At 40.8% G+C, this 12,908-nt stretch overlaps 1 protein-coding gene across 1 annotated transcript; it reads right to left on the bottom strand.

The window, feature by feature from the left end:
• Window positions 1–6,223: 6,223 nt before the first annotated feature.
• bsh (brain-specific homeobox) lies at window positions 6,224–11,201 on the bottom strand. The gene is made up of 3 exons (XM_029313908.2): window positions 10,343–11,201; window positions 9,853–10,087; window positions 6,224–7,070 (listed from the first exon to the last, which is right to left on the bottom strand). Exons 1-3 carry the CDS (start codon window positions 10,688–10,690, stop codon window positions 6,709–6,711), a joined length of 945 nt encoding a protein of 314 aa, XP_029169741.1. The 5' UTR covers window positions 10,691–11,201; the 3' UTR covers window positions 6,224–6,708.
• Between the last annotated feature and the right edge of the window lie 1,707 nt (window positions 11,202–12,908).

Genomic DNA, 12,908 nt, shown 5'->3' with positions numbered 1-12,908 from the left:
ATACATATAGATTTCATTTTACAAATAACATAGAATTCATGTCACCAATTTCGAGTCCATCGAGTATCATTTTGTAAAATGAATTCTATATGTATTTGAAAAGGGATTCGAAATTGGTGACGTACAAATGAATTCTTTTCGAATAACTTGTGCTATCTGAGGTGCTTTAGTATAGAGTTCGAATAATTTGCACATCTCTAGCTATTAGGGTACACACCCAGCAAACACAAAGTAACAATTACATAACATTAATGTTACAATTTCCCACTCAATAATATAACTGTTACGTACAAGCCATGTTATATTGCAGTTATATTGTTGAGTGGGAAATTGTAACATTGATGTTATGTAATTGTTACTTTGTGTTTGCTGGGCAGAGAACATTTTCTCTTAGAATTTACCCTGAAAATCATGCGGACAATATGGTATTGGAAGAATTTTATAAGAGTTTTTCTGATTAATATCTACCACAATAAAATATAAAACATACTCGATTAATTTTACTACGTACATATTAATATTTCTTACCCACTACACACTAAGTAACAGTAATATAACATCGACGTTATAATTCCCCACTCAACAATGTAACCGCAATGTAACATGCCTTGTGATGCATCAGTTACATTGTTGAGTGGAAAATTATATAACATCGACGTTATATTACTTGTTACTTATAGCGTTTAGCGATTGTGGTAAATATTAATCCGAGAAACACTTATAAAATTCTTCCAACATCATATTACCTCGATCACGACTACCATGATTTTCAGGGTAAATTCTAAGAGAGAATTCTCTGCGTGTAGTTTACGTAAATAGCTCAATCGCGAGCTACTGGATCCTAGAGACAATTGATACCGAGATAAGAAATAGCGGAGATAACGGCATTTTTTTCCCTCGACGAGCGCTTTTCATCCCTCCCCAACCCGAGGGTTTTCGCCGCGCCTCGCACCCTCTTCCTCCACCCGCGTTTCACGCTCGCCTCCTTTCCACGGGCGCGCTTTCACGGTGCGCAAATCGAATCAGAACGCCCCCGCAGGGTCGACGACAATGTTATTTGTTAGCGGAAGCGTCGTAGTAACCGGAGGTTGAAACGAGGCCAGATTGCCGCCATGATCGAGTTAAACGGCACGTGGGCAGTAAAACGCCGCCGTTGTCTCCGCGAACGAACGTATATCGTCCCCTTCCTTTTCTCTCGCTCTCGTATATATATATATATATATATATATATATATATATATACGCGCGTATTTTTTCTCCCTCGCCTCTCCGCGATCTTCGCGAGTCTGCAATTAAACAGGAATTTTTCGTCGCGTGGAAAAAAAAGGAGAATCGAACCCCGACGATTGGAAAGCCTGCGCGCGCCCGGGTTTTAGGCGGCTTTATCTCGGGGAGATCGTTGGAGAGCCGCGGATTGACACGCGCCGACGTCTTGACAGCTTGTTAGGCTAACAGTTTACCCTCGTGCACCCTGCGCGATTTGCTTCACCCTCCTACCCCGCTTTCGAGCGGATCAAATTAATCTTATGTTATCCCTCCTTCTCTCCATTCCATAAATTCCATAAATCGTAAATCGTCACCCTAATCGACTAGCAACTCTAGTCATTGAAATGAGCGAAAGGTTCATTCCCAGATAGCAGCGTATGTCATTTTGACGTCATTATATATATATATTTAGGTATATATATATATATATATGTCACCAGTTATTTTGATGTTTAATGACGTCAGTTTGCTACTTGGGTATAAATGTCCAATAATGCGTAATTTTTACGTTGTAGTCGTATTAATTACAAATTGTATGATTTTATTCCAACATTAGTAATGTATTACATTGTTAGTTACAGTTATATATTAGTAATTGACCAGTTTTCCGGATTTACATAGGCATCATACTACCCAGCAAACACCGATATATAATTGTTACATTGCTATAATAAAACGGAATATAACAGGTAATATAACGTGTATGTTACATGTAACATCTATGTTAGTTGTAATTTCCCACTCATAGATGTAACATTTTATTATAACATATATTACATTGTAGTCATATTGTAATTATATACCAAATAGCACATTAATGTATTGATAAGTCAGTGCTATCTTGGGATATAATGACAATATAACTACAATGTAATATATGTAATATTAAAAATGTTACATCTATGAGTGAGAAATTACAACTAACATATACGTTACATGTAACATGCTTGATTATATAACATTTATATACTGTGTTTGCTGGGTATATAGGCAATTGCTTAATAGAAAGAAGGTATTTCCACCTTTATTCGATTTTTCATTTTAAATTAAAAAACGGCCAGCTAATTCTCAAGCCGATACTGAACGTTACTTAAAAATAATGAATTCCGGAGCAAAATCGTTTCCCAAAAGTTGTCTGTAAAACAGTCACCCCCCAAACATACAGGGACCAATTAAACAATCATTTTTGGACATACGTTTAAACAAACACTTTCGCACATCTCGACTAGAAGATTAGAATTTGGAATAGACCTCCTCCTGAAGTTAGCGTCCCACATTTCTGATCCACCCTGTACAGGTACCTTTGGCTGCGTTACACATTCGGGCTACATCGCCTACATCGATAGCCGAACCCCGGTGACTGAAAATAATGAAAGTAATGGGAACACGCCCACTGCATTTAGTCCGCCGAACTAAAGCGCACCCGTGCCCCTTGTTGCAACCCCTTCCACAAGGATATATATATATATATATATATGTATATGTATATAGAGATACCGTGTGCATGCCGGCTCTCGGCGCCTTGTTCTCTCTCCTTCCCTCGTCTCCTCTCCATTGGCCATTGTACCTGCCACTTCATTGTCCTTTATTTCATTATTTTCGCCGCATTCCGCTCCCCCATGCACCCCCATGGCGGCGCGAATTCTCCCCCTTTATTTACGCACCGTAATAATAGACGTCTTAACGGAATCTAATAAACGTCATAAATGGCCCCCGTGATCTCATTAGTTTACAAGCTTACCTGGCCGGTCGCCTTTCTTCCTCCGAATAACGCGATAGTATCTTCGCGCATCAAAGGCCGACACTCCTCCACCCCCTCGAATATTATTCTGAAAGCACGCGCAAGCGTGCGTCAGTTTTCATTTGCGAGAGTTATCTCGACGAGTCTGATGCGATCGGGGGGTTGCATTCCAAAGAAGTGCCTTCTTTTTTCTCTTCCGGAGTCCTCAAACGCTACGCAGAAAATATCAGTATAAACTCGTTCCTTTCCTCCCTCTCTCTCTTTCATCTTTCATTTATATCCCGAAGACGTTTGAAGAACATCCTGAGGATGTTCGAGTCTCGTCTCCTCTGGATATCCTCTGAATATCTTTCGGATATGTTGCGCTATTAGGGATCCGATGTATATCCGAGAATGTAGCCCGTGATTTCGTCCCGATAACACGATTACGATATCCTCTCCTCGTCCTCTTTCCGCATCCCCTTCCCGCTCGCGAGAGAAGGGTGGAAAAGCGGGAGGAATAGGGAAGGGGCCGCAGGGGAGGAAAACGCGGCGCCACCCTCTGACTCTCTCTCTCTCTCTCTCTCTTTCTAGACGCATCTCTCCCGCTAGAGAGTAGCTTTCGCTCGCTCTGATCCCTCGCAATTACTTCCCATTATCTGGGTATTAGGATTCCACCCCAACTGGAAGCACGACGTGCCCCTGTGCCGCCTATACAACGAGACATGCCGCGATTCGTCGGAAAATCCTGTCATCCGCCTGCACCCTCTATCTCTCTCTCTCTCTCTCTTCTTCCGCAATATCGTGTCTTTTCTTAACACAGGTGCACACCTGCTCTTCGATCTAATATCCCGGCAACAGGTAGCAAAAACAGGACGCGATCGTTATTATTATTCACGGTAATTTTGTAATCGCGTGAAATTTGCGCGAGGCGTTTCCGGAAGATCCACGACAGCTAATTTTGAACATAAATGTATTATTCATATATGAATGAGAAAGTCCGTGGAAGCTCTTCTTCGTTTCCAGTTTCTTGCACGGAAACTTGGAGATCAACTTACGGATCATACATTTTCTAGAATTTATCTGTCGTTGAAATAATTATTTTGCGAATCTTACATGAACTCGAAACGTCAAATTCAAGCGTCCAAAATGGTTTCCTTGAATAAAACGTCTTATAATAAACGTTTCCAGTTTCTTGCACGGAAACTTGGAGATCAACTTACGGATCATACATTTTCTAGAATTTATCTGTCGTTGAAATAATTATTTTGTGCGAATCTTACATGAACTCGAAACGTCAAATTCAAGCGTCCAAAATGGTTTCCTTGAATAAAACGTCTTATAATAAACTGTCTAACATAATCTGCTCGAGACTTTTGTGTATAATATCCCAATATTTGATGCGCGAGTTTTTCCGAAATCATTTTGTGCGTAAATTTCAAACAATTACCATTTTGAACACTTGATCCATGCAAAATCCATTTAATATAAAATATGCGATAATTATTTTAATGGAAGATAAATTTTCGAAAATTTAGTATCGATTTATGTATATATATAAAAAAAAATAAATTTACGATAATTATTTTAATATAAAGAAGAAATTTTCGAAAAATTTATAATCGATATCTTAAAAAGTTCTTGAGTGGAAACTCTTTCTCGGAGACATACATGTATATCAATTTGTTTACTTCAAAGTCAATATGGAAGGCTCGATAGTCAAATTTATTAATTGTTCTCGATTGTAATTATGGCAATTGATCCCGACATCACTTTCCCTAATGAGACAAGTGGAATCTCGCGGCACCCCTTGCCTCCTTTCATTTATCGGCTCGTTAACTTTCGCGAAAATGTCCCGAAGAGACACCGAAATGTCGCGTCGACGATTAACAAAACGATTACGTGGAGAGACCCCGGGCATCGTTTGCTACCCGGAACGCAAATTAAATGTCAATGGTGACATACGGTCCCAGGAATATCGGTCGCTGAGCCGCTTATGCTATAAAGTATTTTTTTTTGATAGAATAAAAAAAAGCGCCAAGACTACGCGCATCTGTAAAAAATAGTTAAAAATGTTATACAAGAAAGTGAGTCTCTTTAATTATACATTTCATCTCTCGAAAAAATAATTGGAAAAATAATGATATGAACAAAAACGTGCTGAATTAGAAGTCAAAATTATATACTCTATAAAAATTTAATCGAACACTATTTTTTAGAGAGGTAAAATGATATATATTAAATAAACTCATTTTCTTGTATAATAATTTTCTAGACAGGCGCGTAGACTTGTTTATTATTTTTAAGAAAAATAATTTATATATCAAATACTAATACTTATATGTGTGTGCTTCCTGAGACACTGTATGCATATAGAATAATAACATAAAATATCAGTATTATATAAAATGTAGCATACTCTGTCAATATCTTTTTTAAAGTAAAGAGAAATAACGTATATGTCTTCTTTTAATCATTTTAAATATGCAATTCAGAAGTTACATCACTTAAAATATCAAATATATAAAGAAATACGTAATATAAATATATTTTACAATAAGCTATTGTGCAGTTTAAAATAATTTTAACAAATGTATATGCAGAATTGAAACTTCTTAAGTTAATTTGGATATTGCAGGAAGTTTGCTTAAAGAAGTGAAGAGCTATACATCTGTCTTTCGTATAGTATTTTTAAACGATATGATCAAGTTACATTATTTTGTATCATATCAAAATATTTATTTATAATCAATAAATTATTCATTATCATATAAGCATTATTTAATTATTATTAATCAATTATCGATGCAATATTTCTCCTCTAGAAATTCTTGCTGCTTTTTAACCAAACAATATATTCAATAAATATATTTCTAGAGAAATATATAGCAATGTTTCTTTATGTAAACAAACTTGCTGCAATATTTAATTTAGATTAATAAGAACTCTCTCTCTCTCTCTCTCTCTCTCTCTCTCTCTCTCTCTCTCTCTCTCTCTCTCTCTCTCTGCACATGTGTATTAAACTGCTTATTGCAAGATACATTTATATTTAATCTTAAATATTTAATATTTTGTGTGAACACTACCGTGTCTTTTGAAATTGCGTTCTTCTAGTAAAAAGAAAAAAAATGATTCTCTCTTTTCCGCACACACACAAGAGGGACACTCGAGAGATTCGATTGAAAAGAAAACTGAAATCTGGAGACGATCGAGGAGAAACAAACGTACACACACATATCGCGTTAGAGTATGATAGTTTAATTTTCAACGAAAACCACGGCCTAGTTTTTTATACACTTGACTATAAAAGGTAACAACAGACCAGATACCGTATTTCTCTTTATACCGTATTTTAGCTATATAAAAAGTAGATTTCGGGAAAACACCGGGGGATAAAACTCCAGTTCCAGTTTCCGGCGACGATTCCAATTCCGTCGAATTTGCGTCAATCATTTCAATGACCGTATATAAATACCTTTGGAGGACATGAGACGTTGCTTTCTTTTTTCTTTCTCTCTCTCTCTCTCTCTCTTTGCCGATGCTCTGCAAAATTCCACGATGTTCTCCGTGCGTGTTACGCGGCTTTGGAAGCTTTAAGCTCTGATAAATTTTCGAGATAAATCCGCTCGATATATTCGAACATGCGAGGATTATCTCTTTTCCTTCTCTACATATGTCGTGCCGTGATTCCGGGTAAGAAAAACGAGCGAGAACGTCGTATCTCAGCGATGATGCGTCGGACGTTGGGCGGAATGCTGACTGTTGCCGTGCTGCTGATGATGCGGCTGATGATGGAGGCCGATCAGGTGCGGATGCGGGTGAGGATGCTGCGGAAGGATCGCCGCTCCGGGATGCGGGATCCTCGGCGGCGTGCCGGAGCGTCTCGACGGGGCACCGCTTCGCGTCGACGTCGGGGTCGACGTCGGGGTCGGTGCCGGCGTCGCCGTCGGCGTCGGGGTCGGCGACGGCGTCTCGTCACCCAGCACGTCGATCTCGTCGTCGTCCTCGTCGTCGGAATCCGCGGGCGCGTCGCTGCTCGCGCGCGACTCGCGTCCGCCGCTCAGCGAAAAATCGACCGGCCGTTCTGTCGACACAAATCATCATCATCAGATATATGTTGTTTCAAGACCCTCATCCGCTCGCATCGAACCCAAGAAACAAATATAATATCCCAGCAAACACCGATATATAATTGTTACATTGCTATAATAAAACGGAATGTAACAGGTAATATAACGTGTACGTTACATGTAACATCCATGTTAGTTGTAATTTCCCACTCATAGATGTAACATTTTAATAGAACATATATTACATTGTAGTTATATTGTAATTATATACCAAATAGCACATTGATGTATTGATAAGTCAGTGCTATCTTGGGATATAATGACAATAAAACTACAATGTAATATATGTAATATTAAAAATGTTACATCTATGAGTGGGAAATTACAACTAACATATACGTTACATGTAACATGCTTAAGTATATAACATTTATATACTGAGTGTGCTGGGATAATATCCCAGCAAACACCGATATATAATTGTTACATTGCTATAATAAAACGGAATATAACAGGTAATATAACGTGTACGTTACATGTAACATTCATGTTAGTTGTAATTTCCCACTCATAGATATAACATTTTAATATAACATATATTACATTGTAGTTATATTGTAATTATATACCAAATAGCACATTGATGTATTGATAAGTCAGTGTTATCTTGGAATATAATGACAATACATGTATAACTACAATGTAATATATGTAATATTAAAAATGTTACACCTATGAGTGGGAAATTACAACTAACATATACGTTACATGTAACATGCTTAAGTATATAACATTTATATACTGTGTTTGCTGGGTATATCTGTAAATGCTTTTCTTTCTCTTGTATTATTTTGGTCTGTGTGTGTAAATATTTAAATTTATATAAATTTATATTCAGATACACCCTATACAGGGTGTATCTGAATAAACGCGAGAAACTTTAGGGGATGATTTCTTATTATAAACGCGTATACTCTAAAAATGATAGAATTTAAAAAAATTAAATAGGGGTTGTTAGTTTCATCCCTTTATAACGCTACAGGAAGATAAAAAAATATTAATAAATATCCTTTTTATCCAGTTTCGTTCTTGTTCTCTCGAATTTGAATGAAAATCAGATCCGCGCTTACGTCATCGGCTATTACGGCCTACCGATAGCCCTTAACGGCGAACAATCGAGAATATAGAGATCTGACCGAGCACTTAGCGGGTAATTGAGCAATTTTCTCCAAGACGGGGATGTAAGGAAGCGGAACGAGACGCGGGAAGGAGAGAACGTCGCCGAAGGAGGGAACGAATCTCTCTTTCTCTCTCTCTCTCTCTCTCTCCCGGGTTCCTTACATAGCCCCGGCCGAGTCTAAAGACGTCGAGGCGGTCTTCTCTACGTGTACTTCCACACCACTCCTCTAACCCCGCGATATCTCTCCTCTTCTTGGTCGCTGCCAAGGAGACGTCTATGTAACTCGGTTAGCCCACCCCTCTTCAACCGGAGAACGGAGCCATCTTGTCTACCGAGACGAACAACTTTATATAGCGCGTCGAATGCTACATAAGCGCGGGTCAAACTATTTAAATCGCTCAAAATGGTGTCTCGCGCGCGGTCTCGTTAAACGATCACTTTTATATTCCAAAGTAGTCTTGGCGTCTCCGCCCTATAAAGAGGAAAACAATATATATATATATATATATATATATATATATATAAATAAGAGGAAAATTAAATAAATAAATTTATATTTCGTTTCCTGTATATATGTATAAAACTGGCAAAAGCCCGACTCTCCTCCTCCTTTGTAACATTTGCGTGGACGTCATGCCGGACGAGCGATTACGGTAATATCCCTGGAATGCGACACGCATTATTACGCAGATATACGGTTAATGATTATAGTTCCTCGCGACGTAACCACGGTTACGGTCTGGCTAGTTAAGCTAGAACTTGCGTAATTTATTGTCAGCGGTATTTTGGTTGCGTTATATGCAGATATCCGCCCCATTAGCGTGACAACGGGGAAGTATTTAACGACAACCGACCGTTATAACGCGCGGCCGGTCCCCGGGACCAGATTAACCGATAACTACGGTCTATTAATCCCCGGATGCTGCCGCGTCTGCGTATCGACTCGATCCGTAGTTTGTTTAACATTTCGAGCCATATATATATATATATATATATATATGTATATATATTGTCCTCCCTCTCTCTTTTCTCCTCCCTCCCTTTACATGGCTACTATTACTATCGCTATTACTACGTATACCGAATATCCGCCATTACGATATTACGATATTTCGAGGATTACGTGTGCGCTTTACACGAATATGTCGTGGTGGAATTCGTAAAAGTCACATAGAAACGTATATAATACATGCATACGTACGTATTTGTGTATGTGTATATAATTTTTTATCATAGACATAAATGCGGCCATTCATGAATTCGCTTATCTAGGACACAGTGTCATTAATCCAAGTCAATTAATCTGCGGCGCGGGAATATACTGCTCGCAGCTGTTTATCGAAAGGTCAGTACACGTAGATTTAATTTAACGATTAAATTCCGCGTTGCGGAATTTCCGCAGATACCGATTATCGCGACGTTCCGTTAAGTTTGAATCTACATTAACTTACATTTACTTAGTTTGGCAGAGTCGCGCTTCATGAAATCGCCGTATTTTCGTTAACTTTATTATCTGATTCTGACTATAAAATTGTGGTTGCTCCGAAAAACCCGAGACGAATAACAACGTAAAAGCTTGATTTGATCAAATGTCAAAAGAGAAGAATGTAACTTGCCAGCGGGCGATGTGACAGACAGGGATTGTTGTCCCGAATTAGAATTGCTCCCGCCACTTATGTTCTGCTTCCTCAACTGCTTCTTATGTTTCATCCGTCGATTCTGGAACCACGTTTTCACCTGGGTCTCGGACAGATGTAATGCAGCCGCGAGTTCAACCCTCTCGGGGGTGCTCAGGTATCTCTGCACCTCGAATCTGGCTTCCAAACCCGCCAGTTGTTGATCGCTGAACACCTGAAATTTTAAGGAACCAAACTATTGTTTCTATCTCGACGCAGTTGACAGAAAGAGAGAAGAGAGAAAGAAAGAGAGAGACACGTTGCGGAATAATGCGCGAATAAATTAAACAAAGTCAATTTATACAGGCTGATTGACTCACACATCATCAGCCAACTTAGAACCAATTGCTGGGTCGATTTAAGGTGACTGGAGTTTGTGGAAATTTACGTAGGGTTTGCGTTTTGAATCGGATAAAGAAAATATACTCACGGTTCGGGCCTTTCGTCGGCGACAGTGCTTCAAGGCCGCTAACTCCCCGACTCCTGGTACCACGCCGACCCCCATGCCGGCGCTACCGAAGAATGGCAGAAGGAAGGCCGCCGCGGCAGGCGGTGCTGCGGGATAACCGGGTAGCAGACTGGTGAATTGCTGATACTGATGATGCTGCGCGGAGGTGGACGTCAAATGATGCTGGTGGTGCAACTGGTGATGATGGGGATGATGGGGAGTGACGGTGCCGCGACTAAGGATATCCTCGATGAGGAACGACGTCCTGCTAGCGGAGGTTCCGTTCTGACCTGGTTGTGCTTGTTGCTGCTGGCAGGTGGAAGACTGCATCTTCCCTTTCTCGTGCTCTATACACAACTCTGTACGCGATTAGGGCGGATGTCTCCTCACGCGGTTACATCCTCGCCTCTTGGCGCCCTGTAATTCTAGCGAATACTATTAGATTGCTATCTTCGCGCCACTTCGAAGTAAAGCCATCAAGAGACGATGCGAATCCCCCTTCGCGTCTCCCGCATCTATCAGAGTCAGGGTAGAATAATTTGCTGAGGAAACGACCCAGCAAACACAGTATATAAATGTTACATACTTAAGCACGTTACATGTAACGTATATGTTAGTTGTAATTTCCCACTCATAGATGTAACATTTTTAATATTACATATATTACATTGTAGTTATATTGTCATTATATCCCAAGATAGCACTGACTTATCAATACATCAATGTGCTATTTGGTATATAATTACAATATAACTACAATGTAATATATGTTCTATTAAAATGTTACATCTATGAGTGGGAAATTACAACTAACATAGATGTTACATGTAACGTACACGTTATATTACCTGTTATATTCCGTTTTATTATAGCAATGTAACAATTATGGTATATATCGCTGTTTGCTGGGGATGATACACGAAGAGGAATGTGTCACACTTTTCTGTGAAACCAGTCACTCTCCTTCCTCATGCACATCGACACAATGCACGCGCGCACCCCTAAGCCTACTACTACGTGGCCATATAATTTAGGCGGCGTTCATCTCGCGAACATCCCGAGGTCGAATTGATCGCCGCAGGATCAAAGCGCGAATCGCGAGAGACTCACCAGCCCGTTCACTGTCGTTCACCGACAACGTTAAGGGTCGCGTATCGGTGCGCTCGCGGTGCGATTTCAACCCCCTGTGCGCGATCATCGCCTCCCCCAACCCCATCCTCCTCCCGCCGAGGAGAAGAGGGTTGAAGGCTTCGAGTCTGTCCGCATTGGCCGGCGTCGCGACGCTCGTCATCGCTTCGGGTTGGTTCCGCGCTACCCCCGGGGCGGGACTTGGTCGCGCGTTTCCATGGATACGGTAGCTCCGGATATTCATAAATCCGACGTTATACGAACCCCGCGACGACGGGAAGAGGAAGAGGCTACCGCCGGAGGAGGAGGTACGGATCGTTCTGTATATCCTGTGCGATCCTCTCTCCATTCTCTCGTTCGTCCCAACACGTAGATAATAATGCAAGAGTACGCGTAAGAGAGTATACGTTCCCCGAAAACCATCCACTCGCCTCTCCGGCCGTCCGTTGTCCGTTTCGCGACGCGATGTATGCATGTCGAAAACGATCTCTGTTTCCGTCTCTTTGTATATAATACGGTAGACAAAAGTTCCAGAGAGTGTAGTTGATTTTTTCCTCCTTTTTTTACTCGGTTGGTGAAAATGTTGGGCTGGGCAAAATGCGGTCTCGTTATCGAGCACCTCGCATCGTTGAACATAGCCAAATCCTTGGGTCGATATCGATATCGTATCTTGGACGAGAACGGAAGCAGAGAGAGAGAGAGAGATGCTCGGGATTAAATTACTTATTGGATCATGTATATACGACGAGCTCTCTCCAAATGGCGGTACGCGCGCATGCAGCCTATGTCATTTCCTGATAGAGACGATAAATAATCACGTACAAGCAATGCGAGAGTTTAATAGAGAACAATAATGACCCGCGTTCTATTTAATTATCTGAACAATAAACGTACATCTCGCTCTTTCGAACGCGTTGACGATGGTGTGAAAATATTATAAAAAAAAGAGAATACAAAAAAGAGAGGGATGAAAAAAAACATGGGTATTTCTTTATACTTTAGCGGTCGCGTTAATCTCAATCGGGAATCTCTTCGAATCTTTCTCCAACACAACGTTGTGCTATCGCGACGACGACCGAGAGCCGGGGTATGATTAGGGTCGAGGGACGCGTGTCGACATTTAGACGGGGTTGCTCCTGCGATTATTGAGTAAATTAACGTCGCGGTAATTGCGTTACCGGCGCGTGTCCATCCGTCCGCTCGGCGTCGCGTCACCTCGCCCTCATCCCGTTGCTCTTCCCCTCCTCCTTTCTCCCCGCGCATACTGTACTACTGTGGCAGAGCCGCCCTCCGGCTGGCTCGCTTGTAAAGCCGAAAATCCATCGTGTCCGGAGTTTCGACGGAGGCTCGAGACGCGTCCTTCTGCTTGGCTCTCCGTGAATCCTCCGGGGACTCGTTAGACGGAAAAGAGCGACATGCA

Source organism: Nylanderia fulva, unplaced genomic scaffold (assembly GCF_048542155.1).
Source record: "Nylanderia fulva isolate GAGA-0341 unplaced genomic scaffold, ASM4854215v1 Scaffold1, whole genome shotgun sequence".
NCBI lineage: Eukaryota > Metazoa > Arthropoda > Insecta > Hymenoptera > Formicidae > Nylanderia > Nylanderia fulva.
This window is presented reverse-complemented; position numbering and strand designations above follow the sequence as displayed.